The sequence below is a fragment of the Armigeres subalbatus genome, chromosome 2, assembly GCF_024139115.2.
Source record: "Armigeres subalbatus isolate Guangzhou_Male chromosome 2, GZ_Asu_2, whole genome shotgun sequence".
In the NCBI taxonomy this organism is placed as follows: domain Eukaryota; kingdom Metazoa; phylum Arthropoda; class Insecta; order Diptera; family Culicidae; genus Armigeres; species Armigeres subalbatus.
This window is the reverse complement of record NC_085140.1, coordinates 369,615,234-369,634,520: the sequence shown is the minus strand read 5'-3', so window position 1 is coordinate 369,634,520 and position 19,287 is coordinate 369,615,234. Positions and strand designations below refer to the sequence as shown.

General features: G+C 42.8%; 1 protein-coding gene across 1 annotated transcript; it reads right to left on the bottom strand.

Annotated features, from left to right (window-relative positions):
- Positions 1 to 812: 812 nt before the first annotated feature.
- Positions 813 to 17,564, bottom strand: LOC134213058 (endoplasmic reticulum transmembrane helix translocase). The gene is made up of 6 exons (XM_062691584.1): positions 16,926 to 17,564; positions 15,870 to 16,548; positions 13,748 to 15,598; positions 13,346 to 13,685; positions 13,007 to 13,283; positions 813 to 1,635 (listed from the first exon to the last, which is right to left on the bottom strand). Exons 1-6 carry the CDS (start codon positions 17,205 to 17,207, stop codon positions 1,519 to 1,521), a joined length of 3,546 nt encoding a protein of 1,181 aa, XP_062547568.1. The 5' UTR covers positions 17,208 to 17,564; the 3' UTR covers positions 813 to 1,518.
- Between the last annotated feature and the right edge of the window lie 1,723 nt (positions 17,565 to 19,287).

The following is a 19,287-nucleotide window of genomic DNA, read 5'->3' as shown; positions in this document are numbered from 1 at the left end:
TTTTGGCATCTACTTCTGTTTCATGTTTGTTGTCGTGTTCTGCTACAATTCTCTGAGCTAGCTTAATGTCGGTGACCTCGACGAAATTGCAGCCGAGTGCTCTGCTTGGCTGGAGACGGACAACTTGATCATATTGGAGACACAATGTGGATGCTACAAAGTCATGAAGCTCCTCAAAGGTAGGCTTCTTCGGTACGTTCGCGTAGTCGATACGGAACGTGTTTTCACGACGAACGCTCATCGCGGCGCTATTTCCGACGGTTAGGAGGGAAAACGGAGCGAAGTGTCACAGAAAAACTCGGAAAAAAAATCAACAGCCTGCGCGTGGCTTCCACTGTGAAACACAACTGTTCTGCTAGGAAGTTGAGCGCTAACTGAAACGATCAACACAACGCTAATTAAGCCGGTAATTCTCTACGGACACGAGATCTGGACAACGCTCGTGAAGGACCAACAACGCGAGTCTTCGAAAGACTGCTCGTACCAACTATAGTGGGATACAGATGGAAGATGGAACATGGCATGGAGACGGCATGGACCACGAATTGCTTCAGCTGCTAGGGGGACCATACGGTGGGCCGGACTGGAAGCCAACATGTCGGACCATACCCCGGTGAAAATGATTCTCGACAGCGATCCAAAGGGCATAAGAAGACGTAGCGCGTAATGTGGATTGATTAAATGGTAGGCAATTGGCAACTGATGATAGGCAACTGCCCGGTTGACGGCGTGTAGCTAATGGACCAAGTATTTTTTCTACTGATGTTGGTCCATTTGGCGAAGGATGGTCATCATTACCTCTGAAAAATCACTTTTTTAATATGTTGTTTTTTATTTAAAGATTTTTCTCCATACGTCGAACCATACAACATTACCCTCAACTAAAAAACTTCGTAAGACAGTTATAAAGTGTATAAGTCAAGTAAACATTTTTTTGCTATGAACAGATTAAATTAGTTGCTTTCCAGTTCGTTCCCTGCTTATTCATTTTATTTTATTGATTTTTTTTCATTTAAGTTTCTCTTCTGTAGTTGACTTCACTCGGTATATCGTGGATAGACATTCTGCTGCAAACTCAGTTCCATTGTGTGTTCTTCGCATAAAGAAGAAATTTCCTTACTATTGTGCACTCTATTTAATGACAATATGTACTCGACGACATCTGCTGCCTTTGCTAGTTCAATTCACCACTATTACATCGTTATTCCAACATTAACTTCACTATTATACAATTTCTTTCTCACTTGAACAGAATACGCCCGACACCCGTTCTTCTGTTGCCCCTACGATCTTTCGCGATCATTTTGAGGTTCTTAATTTGAATTAAAAACGAATACTCTATCACACGCTAACACGTCTGCTGGTCATCTTCATCATTATTTAAATAATTATTCCCTTCTTCGTACTATAATTATCGCGATGCGCTTCGTGCTTATTTACTATAAATTTATAGATGAATGTGTGCCGCGCTAAGGATACCTTAGTTTTCTTTTCTCTATCTTATTGAACTGGGTCCGTCTAGGCGATGATGTCGGTCTTCTTTCGCATCTCCCCAAACAGGAACGAGCAAATGCGGTCCACCAGATAGGCGAGTAGCATATCCGCCACCAGGACGCCCACCAAAATCTTTCGGAACTATGACGAGAAGAGTGTAGATGAAGATGCATTAGAATAAAAAACATTTTTGAATGATTAAAACAGAATTAGGTATAGGGATTTCAAGTGAGATGCATCGATTCTATGGGTTTTTTTTTCATACTTATATTAGTTTGGATTCGAGCAATCGCACGTCACTCTACTAGTGGAATAAGCCCAGATATCTCACGATGTTTAGGTGGGGCGAAGATGGGGACACTAACAAAAGGCGGAAACACGAATGGCGGAATCACAAAAGGCAGAATCTCGAAACGCAGACGTTCTTATACTTGTAACAAAAGGCGGAATATATCATAAGGCGTAATTACAAAAGGCGGAAATACGAAAGGAGGAATTTTAAAAGGCAGAATTAAGTAATTTTTTTTTGTTTTACACAGGCGCCTGCTTGTCGTAAAGGAGGACATATTTTATTCTTTGAAGGCTCGCATATGCCCGGTCTAAGTTGAAGGAGGATATGATTCCTTCTTTAAAAGCACGCCCTCCGTATATTTTTCTACTTTCTACCGGGTACGCGGTTTGGCATAAAATAATTTGGCCTAATGGTCTTTGGCATAATTGATTAAAAATAATATATACTCAGAAAAATTACAATTCTTTCAGAATAGTTATTATTGGCATTTATATAAATTATAATTACAATATGGGAAGATCCATAAATTACGTTACGCTTTTTGTATGAAACATCTGAATATTTTGTATGGATCGTCACACTTCGCAAAACCTCTCCCCCTCTAAGCGTTACGTAATTTACACTACACTTCAATAATTGATATTCTTATCAACGATTTAGGTTCTTTTCCATTTCCCAGAAAACTGTCTGCCGAAAAACGTATTCCATTTGAATCTTTTTCCCAGAATATACCTAGGAGACAATTCCAAAAAACGTATTATTTCCGAAAAAGAGAAAGTAAAAGTATTTTTTTGTATTGAATTTTCGTTCGTATTACTTTTTCAAATCATTCGGTCGCTCAAGATAAGGCGAAACGCATGATGTGGACTTTCTTTTAAAGCACGCGTTTGCTCGGTGCAATGCAAAAGGGGAGACTATTCTTTCTTTCAAATTACGCAATAGCTCAGGATAATGTAAAAAAGTTGATGATGCCTTCTTTTATAGCACGGAGCAATGCAAAAGGGGAGATCTTTCCTTCTTTTAAATTACTTGATTGCTTAGGATAATGCAACAGAGTTGATGATGCCTCCTTTTATATTACGCTATTGCTCGGGATAATGCAAAAGAATTGATGCTGCCTTCTTTTAACGCAGGCATTTGTTCGGTGGAATGCAAAAAGGGAGGAGATCATTCCTTCTTTAAATATACGCGATAGCTCTGGATAATAGAAAAGAGTTGATGATGCCTTCTTTGAAAGCATGCATCTTGCCTTCTTCATTGTAAATGTCTATGTTGAAATCCAGTTTAAAGTTGCGTAAAGAAAATGATTATTAAAAATAAAATCATTTTCATTGCGTTATGCCAAATGACCATTTTGACAAACGGCTTAATATCAATGACTTTATGCCAAACGGGGTAGCCCCTTTCTATCTATTGAAATCTAATCTCACAACTGTAACACTAACAGTCTCTTAGCTTAGTATCTATTGAGCACATCCATCGTTATTAAGTGTACGATTTCCATGCTTCGGAAAGCCGAGAAAATTTGCAACCCAAAAACAGACCATATAGAGATTCGATTTCATTCACCTTCAGCATGATATGCTTCGTACAAAGCCATATGCCTTATCGCTGAGCTACGGAAGGTCTCCAAACTAAACAACAAGAAAACACGCATCTGGCCGATCAACGACCAAAGTATATATTTTTATAGCGAAAGGATCTGTTAGTTCAAAATGTCCGCAAAATGTTAGTTAAACATCCTAATGCAATTCTGCCTTTCGTGATTATGCCTTTTGTGATTTCGCCTCTCGTGTGGATACCGTGGATACCTGCCCCTCGTTCAACAGGACCATGTTCAGTCTCGCTACTGCATATAGTCATAGCAGCTGGCCCTCAACATTAGGGTCTACAAATGTCAGATCCGAAGCAGAATAAAGAAAAAGACTCTCTGACTCTAGCAGGATCAGTGATTGAATCCAAAAGAGAATGAGAAAGTCTCTTACTTATCATCTCTGTATGCATATAGTAGTATATAGTATTACGATATACTGCGAGAGACTTTTTTCGCAAGCTGTCATGATAAAGAACTGATTCGGGACGCTATAGGGTAAATCACTACTTGGGCCTATGGACCCGACTCCCGGCTCACTCTCAGAAAACTAATGATTTATACTGTTTGGAAGTCCTAGGTTTATGATTGATAATTTAAAAAAAAAGTCTTCTATTTATCTCGCTTCTTCTTCTTCTTCTTATTGGCATTACATCCCCACACTGGGACAGAGCCGCCTCGCAGCTTAGTGTTCATTAAGCACTTCCACAGTTATTAACTGCGAGGTTTCTTAGCCAGGTTACCATTTTTGCATTCGTATATCATGAGGCTAACACGATGATACTTTTATGCCCAGGGAAGTCGAGACAATTTCCAATCCGAAAATTGCCTAGACCGGCACCGGGAATCGAACCCAGCCACCCTCAGCATGGTCTTGCTTTGTAGCCGCGCGTCTTACCGCACGGCTAAGGAGGGCCCCGCACAGTCTCGCACATCAGTACTCAATATTCTTCAACCATTTATTTTACTCCTAATCGATCCAATTATATGTCGAATTCGTTTTTAAACCTGAGTCAGTGCCAACCCGAACCCTGATTAAAAAAACATTTTCAGTTCCATCTGTCATCGGCTTTGTTGGTGTGCGTAGCATCGTGTTTGTTTTGATTTGAAACATATGATCCAGAACATCCAGTGCAGTGGCAGTGCAGATCATCTAAGAACTATCTAAATATATTAAAATGAATTTCTGTTTGTCTAAACATTATAGACTCCGAAACTACCTACTACCTGGGACGGGACTTGCAAAGAGGAAAAAATGTAACTTCATCTGCAACCAGCAAGCGCTGTCACGAATTGTCAGATGCAACCAGCACCTTTTTGTGTAAAAGTGTTGGTATCCCTCAAAAAGTATTCCGAATGATTTTGTTTTACGAGTACTTTTTCACTTTGAAAAGTATTCTAGAAAAGCCGGACAGCTTAATATTGAACTGTTATGAATACGTGTTTTATTTCCGATAGGAAAATCTTTATAAAAATAAGTTTACAAATCCGTAAATCACAATCACTTTTAATGTGCTCAGAAGATTCTACCCGGGATTTAGGTGAAACACTCAAGGAAACAGTTGAGAATCGATGATCAACTATGATGAAAAGAAGAACAAGTGTCAAAACAAGGAAAAAGAAGACGTCTTTGCAGGTCTCGTCTCAGCCTACTACATCGGCTCGGGTGTGAAAATTTGTATGCAGAGGTTTTTGGGGCCGGGGAAGGTTCTTAAGATGGTTCGAGACCCCTCCCCTTTTTGGAAAGGGGGGCTCCCATACAAATGAAACAGAAATTTCTGCATAACGCGAGAAATAATCAGAGAAGAAATCAATTTTAGGCGAAACGAAGTTCGTCGGGTCTGCTTGTGATGAATAAAAAAGTTTAAGAGCGTGAACTGATTTTTGTGGATAGTGCAATTTACTTTTAGGGGGTGATTTGTATTTAATTATATTCTATAATGCTGTGCACATTTTTCTTTACCAAGAATTCGGTATAGAATTCATGTAAGGTACCCCGGGGCAAGTGAAAATACGGGGTAAGTGGGTACTATGACTGCAGATGAATCGATGAACGTTTTTCATGGTAACAATGTTCTGGGAAGATAAAGCAGAACTATAAACGAGTTCACCCGACACAAAAATATTTGGAATCAAAACCATTTGAGGCACCATACTAATGTTATTGCTTGATCATGACTTTAAACTACCAGGAAAATCTATTACTTTTATTTTAATTCAATGGATAGGGAACCTTGAGCCAACAACCTACTGTTCCCGAAACATCAATTTGTTCGAGAATCCGATAATGAAAGAATACGGACTGATTTTACGGCGATGACTCTTAGCGCGAAACAACAGACACGAATAGGAACATGGAACGTTTTAACCCTAGCCCAGCAGGGTAAATTGGCACAACTTGCCAATGAGGCACGCCGCATGAAGCTTGAGATCCTGGGACTGAGTGAAGTCCGTTGGCCAAACTTTGGAGAACACAGAACGCCGTCGGGACAAGTTCTGCTATACTCTGGTTTACGAGGTGAACACGCTCCCCGGCATCGCGGAGTTGGCTTTCTTCTAAGCGCTCAGGCACACTCTGTGCTTATGAAGTGGGAACCTATAAGTGAAAGGATAATCGTTGCCAGATTTAGAACACGGGTCCGAAACCTTACTACAATCCAATGTTATGCGCAAACCGATGCTGCCGATCTGCAAGACAAAGAGAACTTCTACAGTCAACTCAATGCCGTCGTAGATAGAATTCCGAAGGGTGATATCAAGATCTGTTTGGGCGACTTCAATGCGAAGATCGGATCCGACAACTCGAACCATGAGCGCATTATGGGACGCCATGGTATCGGAGAAATGAGCGAAAACGGAGAGCTGTTCGCAAAATTTTGTGATAATAACGACATGGTGATCGGGGGATCGCTCTTCCCTCATCGACCGGTTCACAAGGTCACGTGTGTCTCCCGTGACGGCTTTACAGAAAAACAAATCGACCACATCTGCATCAGCCGAAAATGGAAACGGAGCCTTCTTGATGTACGGAATAAACGTAGTGCCGATATCGCGTATGATCATCACCTCCTCATCGGCGGAATACGCCTGCGCATTGCGCGCATTCGTCGGCAGGAGGAAAGAGTTGGACGACGATTCAACACACGCCGACTGGAAGATGCCACGGTGAAACGGTCCTTCGTTGAAGAACTGGAGACGCGTGCTGCAGATATTCCGGAAGGTGTCAGCGTGGAAGACCAATGGACCGCCATCAAGAATGCCTTCATCGCCACCAGCGAGAACAATCTTGGCGAACTGCGCACCCAGAGAAAACAATGGATCACCGATGAGACCTGGAGGAAGATAGAGGAGCGAAGAGAAGCCGAAGCCGCGATAGAGGGATCGAAAACCAGAGGAGCCCGTCAACGATACGCGGCTCTTGAGAAGGAAGTAAAACGCTCATGTCGACGGGACAAGCTCTGGCTCTCTGGCCGACGAAGGAGAGAGAGCCGCCGCAACCGGGGACATTCGCCTCCTCTACGATATCTCACGACGCTTAAGTGGGGCGAAGATGAATGCAACGATGCCTGTGAAAGACGCGAATGATCAGTTATTGACCGACCCAACTGATCAGCTGAAACGCTGGTTCGAGCACTTCGAACAACTTTTCCAAGTGCCAGCCAGGCCATCACCACCTCGGCATGATCTGCCTAGGATCCGACGTATAACACGCGTCAATACCGAAGCTCCATCACAGCTAGAGATTCAAACAGCCATCCAAAGCATGAAATCGAATAAAGCCCCAGGGGTCGACCGCATATCAGCCGAGATGCTCAAAGCTGACCCCATGACATCCGCTCAACTACTGCATCGTTTATTTCGTAATACAGTGTTGACCCGATTTTGTCACTCCCCGATTTTGTCTACCCCCGATTTTGTTTACCCCCGATTTTGTTTACCCCCGATTTTATCACGGCCCGATTTTGTCACGTTTTCGACCCGATTTTGTCACCCCAAAAAGATGTGTAATTCTTTTTATTTTCGTAAATAATACCAAAAACAACATTTTCATGAAATAACTTTCACCGCCTGTAGTTTATTACGAACGACTTCAGAGTACCTGGGAAATATTCTGTAAGCAATTTCGACAAGAAATAATGGGTACCGTTCACGAATTTGGCCTTTCCAAGGCATAAAATGATTCATATTTGTGGAATGAATTAAAAAAAATTAAAATATTTTTTTTCCAATTTTGTCACATACCCTATTTTATCAACCCAAAATTCATCAGGGGGGGTGACAAAATCGGGATATTACTGTATCTGGGACACCGCAACTTTCCCGGTCGACTGGATGCAAGGAATCTTAGTGAAGGTGCCCAAAAAGGGTGACCTGACTGTATGCGATAACTGGCGAGGCATTATGTTGCTGTGTACCGTTCTCAAAGTTCTGTGCAAAATTATCCTATCCCGGATTCAGGAGAAGATCGATGCGACTCTCCGGCGGCAGCAGGCCGGATTCCGTGCCGGAAGATCATGTGTGGACCATATTGTCACGCTCCGCATAATTCTGGAGCAGGTCAACGAATTCCAAGAGTCCCTTCACTTGGTATTCATTGACTACGAAAAAGCTTTCGACCGTCTCAATCACGAGAATATGTGGGGCGCCCTGAGACGCAAGGGGGTTCCTGAGAAAATCATCGGCCTCATCGAAGCACAGTACGAGGCCTTTTCGTGTAGAGTGCTGCACAATGGGGTCCTGTCCGACCCTACCCGGGTCGTAGCTGGTGTGAGGCAAGGATGTATTCTATCACCGTTACTGTTCCTCATCGTAATCGATGAGATTCTGGTAGATGCGATTGACCGTGAACCAAACCGCGGGCTGTTATGGCAGCCTATAACCATGGAGCACCTAAACGACTTCGAATTGGCTGATGACGTTGCACTCCTCGCGCAACGGCGCTCTGATCCCGACTAGGAAGGCAAAACAAGATTATAACATGATTGTAACAACATTCGTTATTTATAACAACCTTTGATATAATCGAGTTATGATACATCATTATCACATTTTTTCTTAACAAAATTATAACAGAATTAGTTATGTTTCATTGTTCTGTTAAAAAATTTAGTTATTTTAACAACATCCTGAACCAAAATTATAACAGCCTATGCTAGAAAAACTGTTGAACTTAGTAGCATAATATGATATAAATTTGTTATTCTCTCCTGAATGGGATATGCAGAGTAAGCTCAACGACCTTGCCGAGCGCTCCTCCTCGGCAGGTTTAGTCATCAACGTCAACAAAACCAAATCGTTGGATGTAAATACGGTGACTCCTTCCAGTTTCACAGTAGCCGGGCAACCAGTGGAGAATGTTGAAAGCTTCCAATATCTTGGTAGCCAAATGGCGTCAGACGGCGGTACCAAGATCGACATAGGCGCACGGATCAAGAAAGCAAGGGCTGCCTTTGCGAGTTTAAGAAATATCTGCAAAAACAGGCAGATAAGTGAACGCACCAAAATACGAATTTTCAACTCTAACGTGAAATCTGTGCTGTTATACGCTAGCGAAACATGGTGTGTATCAGTGGAGAACACTCAACGGCTGCAGGTGTTCATTAACAGATGCCAGCGGTATATAATTCGGGCCTGGTGGCCTCACAACTGGATCTCAAACAACGAGCTCCATCGTCGTTGTCACCAGAGGCCGATAGCAACAGAAATTCGGGATCGGAAGTGGGGCTGGGTCGGCCACACTCTACGAAGGGGCGGAAACGAAATCTGTAAACAAGCATTAGACTGGAACCCAGCGGGACATCGCAGCAGAGGCAGACCCAGAGGCTCATGGCGGCGAAGCCTCTATAAAGAAATTGAAGAAGTCGACCGAAATCTAACCTGGCAACAGGTTAAAGCGATAGCCGGGCAACGCTCAGGATGGAGATCTTTCAAGCCGGCCCTTTGCACCACCGGAGGTGTACAGGATCCATAAGTAAGTAAGTAAAATGGATTTTCAACTAAATAGTCGTTTCTAAATTTATCATTGATGTGGAGAGTGAATGTTTTGAGCAATTAAATAATTGTGTGATATCGAAAACGTTTTAATTGTTTTCATTGAAGCCAAAATCTGCCATTTTTATTTTTAACTTTTAACATACATGGGGCAAGTGGGACATATTTGAACAACACTTTCAATAAACCGTCTAAGACGAATTAAGTACTGTCCATTTAATTCCACCAGTTAATTTTCGTTATCTTTGCAGATACGTATTTCGACCACAACTGTGTGGTCGTCTTCAGTGTCTTGTACTTGACTCAGCAAGACCATGCTGAGGGTGGCTGGGTTCAATTCCCGGTGCCAGTCTAGACAATTTTCGGATTGGAAATTGTCTCGACTTCCCTGGGCATAAAAGTATCATCGTGTTAGCCTCATGATATACGAATGCAAAAATGGTAACTTGGCTTAGAAACCTCGCAGTTAATAACTGTGGAAGTGCTTAATGAACACTAAGCTGCGAGGCGGCTCTGTCCCAGTGTGGGGATGTAATGCCAATAAGAAGAAGAAGAACTTGACTCTTGTACAAGACACTGAAGACGACCACACAGTTGTGGTCGAAATACGTATCTGCAAAGATAACGAAAATTAACTGGTGGAATTAAATGGACAGTTCTTAATTCGTCTTAGACGGTTTAATACATTCCACTAAAAGAGCTTAATATATTTTTCTGACTTTCAATAAAGCTGTTTTAATTGTTTTTAGATGGTTGTCTAGTTAAAAATAACTTCGTCTTCATATGGATCCTAATCAGATGCATTACATCAGATTTTCAGATAAATAAAGTACTTAACACATAAATTGACTATTTTGTTCTATTACAAATTAAAAACACTGCGCATCGCCTGAATAAAAGCGTTTCTTCTGAAGTTTTGATTTATGTAATAATTTGTGTTCTAAAAAGAAAAATATTTATTCATACGAAAAGTGAATAAAGATTTGCTTATCCTTGCCACCTAAAACATTTGGTACAAAAGTAAGCTAATGAAGAACAAGACAACAGCCAAATAAACAGTAAATCGGCTGTTATCTTGTTTTCATATCTGCTAACATTATAATCCCTTTCTTGTTGCAAAAATAAAGTCCGATATGCAACCAATCTCCATCCATGATCTGCAAATAATAATACTCAAAATTATATATTAACAGTATATCTAGATTCCTCAAATTAGTTTCGTTCAACAGTAGAAAATAGAATAGATCCCACTTGCCCCGTTTGAAGGGGTAAGTGGGTCCTGAAGGTAAATTTATTAATTGCTCTACCAATATTTTTGAAATTGAATAAATGGCCTCTAACACCTCTACACTTCAACAATGGAAGCATATAATGGTGCATCAGTGGTTATTGTTCTGACATAACCAGTTTTATAAGTATGCGTTAACAATTTTGCTGAACTAACGTTTTTTAGGTCCCACTTGCCCCGGGGTACCTTATAGGAGATTTTCTATTCTACAAGAATTCATTTTGTAAATCATGTTTAAATTCCAATTACTATTTCTGTAAAAGCTTTTTTCCGGAAAATCACTCAGAAGCATGTAATAAAAATTCTCCAGGATATCGCAGATGGCGGTAGTGAGCAAACGTCAAACTAGAGCAAATCCGATGTGCGCGCCACGAGTGATCGATTGGTCAACTAATGATTATTTGAATTGACCAGTAAATCAGTGAACGATGTGAATTTGACGAGTGTTATGTCTGTTTGTCTGTTTCATCCGTACATGTTCCTTGAGGAATTCCTCCAGAAGTTCCTTGAAGGATTCCTCCGAAGGTTTCTACATGATTTCCTCCGGAAGTTCCTCCAGGAATTCTTTCAGGAGTTTCTCAAGTAATTCCTCCTGAAGTTCCTCCAGAAATTGCTCCAAACGTTCCTGCAGGAATATCTCCGGAATATCCTCCAGGAACTCCTCCATTAATTCCTCCAGGAATTTCTTCGAAAAACTCCCTGCTTCTTGGAGAAACTCCCGTAGGAATTTCTGTGTTAGCTCTTCAATGGCTAACTACACTTCATCTACAGAGAACTGTATGACGGGAAGGTTGATGTTGTGCGAGGGAACATGGGCGAAGCAATCTTGACGAAGAACTGGAGAAACCTTGCTGAATACACTCTCGAAAAACATATTCGAAAGCGTAATGTTGTAGCTGACATTATAAGGAATTATGGCTGATGATTTCCGTTTCTTGACAAAATCCCAGAAACGTGATGGATTCTGTCTTACGTTGGACTCGACCGCGTATATATAGTTTTCATAGGTGGATTGCAGAGCAGACTTGTACATTACTTACACCTCGCGGAGAACATGACATTATCCAGAGCCTTCTTGACATCATCCAAGGGAGCTTGGAATGTGGCAACTTGCGTTTCCGCTCGACCCTTCTTTAACCGAATTACAGTGTCCTGGATTTCAATGCCACACTGATATCTCAGTGCAGCCACCCGATCTCCGTCTTCGGTTATTTTATCCAGGCCCTTACACTGGACTACTTCTACTGGGCATAGGGCCTTAACATGCACCCCATTACTCAGCACCTATTCTGTCACCTTTTCATACGCAGAACTTTTTTGCGCAGCATCCCGCTTCTCAACCTTCTACGTTCTGCGGTTCCAGTTGACATCCTCACCCATACCCAGGGCCGGATTTAGTAAGGGGGGGTCGTAGCCCCACAAATCTTATGTACCAAACCAAACCTTTTTTGTACATTTTGGGGCCCCCATACACTGTCGGCCCCGGGGCCCCCTTTTCGCTAAATCCGGCCATGCCCATACCAGTGAGTTTTTCATCGCTTCTCACGGCCCTCAGTATACAGGCGTAGCTTTTGCCCTCGACTTTGGTAATAATTGCCTCGCCTTTGTCCCTTCGACTACAGCCATTGGTAGATGCGTCCTTCCGTTTACGGGCATTACCCTTCTTTGCAACCGCTCCTTTTTTCTCTCTCAGCCGTTTTCTTTGCGGCTTAATTTTCCGCTCGTTTCGCTTTTTAGGGGTTCACGACCTCCCTCCATGCGAAATTCTACCCCGTTTTTTTGGTGGGGACTCTTGCCCCCGCCGTTCCTTAGGATCTGCGAGTTTCCTGACCTTCTCCTGATCGACGCTTGGCAGTATCCTTCCTCTCTGGTGATACTGGCTTGGCACTAGCTCTTTTCTGATAGGCTTTCAACCCGACCTTACTGAGCTTGGGATTGCACCGGTGATGGCCATGCGCCTTGGAGTTCTGCAGTCTGCAGTTCTGCCATTCGGCCTCCGTAGCCTGGCTCTCTGCCAACTCCGTCTCCTCAGTAAGTAGGCGGATCTTTCGTTCCGCTCCCTTACTGGCCTGCAGCAGGGACCTCCATTCCTGCTTTGCCTCTACAACGATGTTGCAGAGGGTCATCACAGACATCCCTGCTGTATTTCCCACGATTATCCATAAAGGACATGATCACGTCCGAGATGGTCGTCATCAGTTCCATTTTCTGGCCTCCGCCCTCTTGGTGGCTGAAAATTCAATACTACGGCGACGTTTTTATCAAGTTTCGCCGATCAATTAACACTGTCAAACGGTTCATTAACTAAGCGTTACCTACAATATACCAAAATAAAACAGAAAATACTTACATCTGACTCGAAGTCTATCACTTCAAAGGTGGTCAACAGATCCGGCACGATTCCCAACGCCAGAAAGAGCACAATCGTACTCGATGAGAAGATTGCATAATACAGCAACCGGTTCTCCCGCATACTTTCCATAAAGGGGTGACCCTTATAGTTGACGGCCACCGTCGCAATTTGCATCGTCATGCTTATGATGTAGACCGTACTATTGACAATATTTGGGACGAACTCTTCTTTCTCATCCGGTGCTAGGTCTAAATTAAGTTTCACTTTACCTTCCCTGAAATAAAATCAAAACCACATAAACCAGTGATCAAAAAAGGATGCAAAATTGCCTCGTACCTTGGAGGCAATCGTAGGTTGGCCTCATTCACCAGATAAATCAATGCCGTGAAATGTACCGCGAACTGGGCCAAAATAGTAGTGACCGAATACAGATTGAAAATGTTCGGCAGCGGCGCTTGTTTGGATAGAACCTTTAGAGGTTTCGAACGAGTTATGAAGAGGAAACATGCGGCAGTTAACAGCCCATGCAGCGTAAGCTGGGTATCGCTGTTCTTGACGCCGTCGATGTACAGCACCGATTGACAGTAGGCAGAAATCAACGCATTCAAAGCTAATATTTTGAACATCTGCAGTGTTGTGACCAGTGTGCAACGACCCTGTTTGATGATGTGACAAACTGTAAAGAGAAGAGTCGGAATTACAAAGACGTTCTATGTTAGGTATGGAAGTGATATTAACCGCAATTGATCGACGAAGACCGACTTGTAAACGGTGCCGCAATACTTGCATCGCCCAGCTTGACGATCTGCACCTGCTCATCGTCCATATCTTTTAAAACTTTCTGCAGTCTGTCCTGTGTCGAACTCAAATTTTCCCGATGCTTCATAATCGCCCGTTCTCGGGGCGTGAGCGCCTTCCGTTCTTCCTGTTTGTCTTTCTTTTTTTCCACTTCACCATCGGCGGCAGTCACAGCTCGCAATTGACGCTTCTCTGCTTTGGTCGGTTGATGGCTCAGCAAGGAAACTCCTACATTCGCGTGCTTTAGGGCTCCCACGTCGTTTGTTCCATCGCCGCACATCAACGTATGAAATCCCAACTGTTTCAGTGTAGTGATGACAGCTTCCTTCTGTTTCGGGGCGAATCTCGCAAACACCGTGACGTACGGCATCAGCTTCAGCAGATAGGAATGCTTCTCAGTGTCCAGATATTGGAGCCCTTCACCTGTGATGCAAAAGTCGTGATCTTTGTACAAATCTTTAACCGTACGATTTTCAGCCAGGGGGATCCTAACTTCCCGATTGATCGATTCCCAATACCAAGTGTTATCCAAATCGTCCCTTGTTAGAACAACAATGGTACGCTTGGTAAAGCGTAATTCTTTAGCTACATGGCACGCGGTCAGCGGGTTGTCACCGGTAATCATCATCACTTTATGAGATGCTTGAATAATTTCTTTGATAGCATACTTTGAATCTGGTTTTAGTGGGCATGAAATGATGATGAATCCGGCAAATTCAAGATCCTTCTCGACATCGGCACGTTTCAGTTCTCTAACCGTAGCGTTATCAAGTGTTCCGAATGATTTGTAGCCCAGAGCCAGTACGCGAGCCCCACGTCGAGAGTATTCCAAATAAGTTTCTTCGTAGTTCGGTGGAACCGTTTTCAACATTTTTACCACTACTTCGGGGGCTCCCTTGACAGTACCGATGTAACACGTCTCATTACTAAAAGGAACCAGATGACCAGCTAATACAGACATTCTCTTCAATGTGGATGAGAAATGGAATCGTTGATAAATTCGCAAAGCTTTGAACTTTCCTCGCTTTGGAACCACCGAGTCGCCCTTGGTCAGGTTCCAATCAATCGATGTTAACGTGGCTTTTTCAAGAGGATCTCCTACTAAACCATCATCCAGCTGCACTAACGAATGGCAAGACCCCAGTACGTGAGCAGTGGACTCAGGGATTTCGTTGATAGCTGTAATGCTGGTATCTTTCTTCAAACCTGCTACGCCTTCCACTACCAAATTATCACTAGTCAAAGTTCCAGTCTTATCAAAGCAGCAAATTTGTACCTTTCCAGCGAACGGTATCCGGAATGGTTCAGTACAGAATACGAACAGCTTAGAAAGCTGCAGCAACGAGGTGTTCACCGCCAGCGAAAGTTCGATCGGTAGATCCGGTGGAATGATCGATGTCAGAATTAAAGTGCACTCCAAGAAAAGCTTGTACCGGTTTCGTTCCGGGTCCTCAGAGCCCTTGATCCACACGTACACAGCAGCTGCAACCGCGAACACCAGCAGGAATAGGATAAATGCAAACGTTTCTAAATTGTTCTCAGTCACTCGTTTCACGCCGAATAAAATCGTCCGCAGCAATTTTCCTTGAGAGGTATTGAAACCAGTTCGCAGAACATACCCGATACAACCGCTGTCCGGTGACCGCATGGCGCCCTTGCTCGGAGAGGAATGCTGAACGACCTTTGTACCGCCAAACAAGACGTACAACTTTCCGTCCGCCTCTACATCTAGCTCCTTTTTATGCTCGTCGGTGTTTTCTAGCGACTCCTTCATCTGGGGAACGGATTCACCTGGAGAGGGAAAACAAAATAAGAATTTGAGCTTCAAAACTTGAAAAAACGATGTGCCACAATAAACAGAAGTTATAAGGGTCAGCCACACTGACAGCCTGGATTAAAAAATAAGGTATACCAAACTGCAGTCAGGAGAGTCAAAATCTGGATAGTTTCTGAACATTCTTGAGAAAGTTTTTCTAGAAACATGTATAGAATCGTTTGGTTTTGATTGCTCCAGTTGCTAGTAAGAACACCCCACTCGGAATCGACGACATCAAAAACTCACCTGTTAGCATGCTTTCATCTACGATGCACGTTCCCCGAATCAACAGCAGATCACAAGGTACCAAATTCTCGTCCTGAGATCGCGTCACCGACACCAAATCACCCGGAACCAGCATGTTTGACTTGATCGGTCGCCACTTTCTGTTGCGAAACACGTTGATCAGGTACGGTTTGTTTCCCATCTTCCTGATTTCTGACATATTTCTCAGCTGTTGTTGCACCAGAATGCACTCGAACGAAATCAACATTCCCAGCGTGAACAACGAATAGTACATGTACTCATCTAAGCACCACAACAGTACCGAAAAGATTTGAAACACGAAGAACGGAGCTGTGGCCCGTTCAACGAACAGTTCGAGAAACTCCGGGACCACCATCTCCATATTGTTGTTGCCGTAGGTCTTCTCCGCTAGCTGGACATCGGCGTCCTCCTGATGCCCTTTGGATTCGAAGTACTCCTCATATGTCTTGTGAATGGGAAATTCGACACTGCGGAACTGCTTCTTGTCCGCATCCCACACATATTTCGTTTTCTGGAACAAAAACCAATAGACCGATCCTTCGTTACCTGCGCCTCCGGTTCCATCTGCTTTTGCACAGTGCAGCTTGACCAGCTCGGACGACCCGTTATTTTCCGTTGGTACCACTTTTACAACTCTAGCTTTTTCCGGACATTTTGCCTGCAATGAGAATAGTCTCATAATTACAAATATTATTTGAGAAACAAAAAAAAATGAATGAAAAATGTAGGCTGTTTTAATTATTTTATAAACAAAAGTGAATCAGTAGGAAAAAAATATATTAAAAAATCAAAAAAGCATTCAAATTGTACGAAAGAAAAAGGATCACATAGTAATACTAACTTATTTACAAAAGAAATAGAACTAAGCAAAGTGGAATAGGAAACAATTTGAGAAGTTTCACTGAATGAAAAAATATATAGGTAAAGATAAGAAACATTGTCGAAACAAATTAACAAATAAACAGAAAAATGAAACAAATAAAGTAAAATGAAAAGTATGTATATTGAAACTAGGCGTAAATATTGTTGGCTTACCTTCCGACAGTTGAGGAAAGTCTGTACATGGACACTCCAGAAGCAACAGAGGCACACCAGAATCTGTATGAATCCTATTCCGGCCAGCGTTAGCAGTCCCGCTTCCCAGTATTCCTCTACGCCGTAGACGACCATCCATAGGTAGCACCAGAGACCGTACACCACCATGAAGGGCAGGATGCTTCCACTCAACAGAACATGGGTCGGAATGTGCAACGTAACATATTGGATCAGCTCATCCAGGGAGCCGCCTCGCCGTCGCTTACCGTCGTCTTTAGTCATCTTCCTCACTAGCCCCTAAAATGTTTGCACGCGGATATCGATACCCCGATGCAAACCGAGGATATCCAACGAAAGCAAACAAGCTCGATTTTTCCCCCTGTCCACCCAGGGAACACAACCCTATCAGATTGCCCGAAAAAACTCGATCGATTTCAACTAATTCCTAATGACTGCACACAGCTTCTTGCCGAAGCCCTTCCCGTATACACCGAACAACACTAGAACCGATGCATTTTGGGCGAAAATTGCATTTAATTTCGGTTTTCGATAGCTACTAACTGGATGGAATGAAAATTTTCCGCAGACCGAATTTTCTCCAGCCAGGCGACCCGAGCTGCGAAAATCACTTTGACAGATGTGCAGTATGACGTGTGAATTTTTGTACTAAACTCGAACACTGAAACAATACATCACGTGGTTTCTATCTAATTTTCCTATTGTGGATTTACTTGACCAATGGATTCGAAGGTCGGTTCACTTGCCTATTTCAAACGTTTCCTTCTCCAGCAAGGTTTGCTAAACTCAATAAATGTTTGGTAGATTACCTTGTTTTTTGCTCCTTGTCTATCAAAACAGATGTCAAAACATCGAAAAAAGAAAGAGAAGTCCGAGGGAAACAGCAAAAACACGTGGTACACTTGTCATTTTTGACAGATTTTACTATGAAGATGGGTGTGAAGGTGAAAACGGCGATTTCAACGACCGTTCAAGGAGCGACTATTTCGAACGGTCGGGTCCAATAGGGAAATCCACGTACAATACAAGTAGCTACAAATAAATTGTGGATTTCTTTGACCAATGGTCCAATGCACCGAGTTCATCATTGACGTTTGAGCGGTGCGCTGTTTACTTAGAATGAATACTTTTTCATTCATCGAGTTCATGCAAGTGTTCATTTTTAGTAAACAGCGCCCGTCTCAAACATTTCGGCACCAACATTTCAAAAGGGCGAAACTGCTCTTGTAAACAAGAGCTTCTCACGTCTCTTGTGGGCTTATTTGTGCTCACCCACGCAATCCAGCACCATTACATGAAAGAAGAGGATTCGATGCCAGGAACTAATAACCGGGACGTGAGTGTCCCGAAGAACCGATTAAAAATTCATGCAACCCAGAAGAGCTGACGAGACCAGCACCGCCAGAGGCGCTAGTGTATTTTACTCACATTTCGGTAAATTTATTTGAAAGTGTTTTGGTAAGTGTAGACTTTTTTGCTGTAAGTTTTGACAGATTTTTAACCTCATCCTTGAGGTTTTATTTATTTACGTTTTTTCTTCCAGAAAAAAATCCTTTTAGGATTCCGAATGGAATATTTCCAGAATTGCGAAGGAAATCCCTCCGGGATTCCGAAATAAAGCCTTCCGGGATTCCAAGGGGTATCCTTACGGGATTTCGTTATTTCGAGGAGATTCCGTGATTTCACAAGGAATAGTTCAGGGATTCTGAAAGGAACCATTGCAACATTCCGAAAGGAATCCTTCCGATATTCCGCAGATATTTCTTCCAATATCGCAGCGAATCCCTCCAAGTTTCAGAAGTAAATCTTTTCAGAATACAACAGGAAATCCTTCCGAGATTCCACGTGGAATTCATACGGGATTTCACAAGAAATCTTTCCGGGGTTTCGTAAAGAATCCGAGGAAATCATTCCGGGATTTCTCACGACGTCTCCGAGATTCCGCAACGAATCCGATCGGGATTCTGAAAATATTTCTTCCGGGGAATCCTTCCAGGATACCGGAAATTTTTCTTTTATGATTCCGAAGAGAATGCTTCCGATTCCGAAAAAAATCTTTCCGGGATTCCCGAGGAAATTCCTTCCGGGATTCCAAAAAGAATTTATCCGAAATTCCGAAAAAAAAAATACTTCCGGTGTTCAGAAGAAAATCCCTTCGATATTATGAAGGGATAGCTTCCGGGATTTCGAAGAAAATCCTTCCGATATTTCGCAAAGATTCCTTCCATAGGGAATCCATCCGGGATTCCGAAGGCAACCCTGTCGGGATTCTAAAGGTATTTCTTCCGGGATACTGAGGGGTATTTTTTCGGGATTCCGGGAATAGTCCTATAATTCCGAAGAA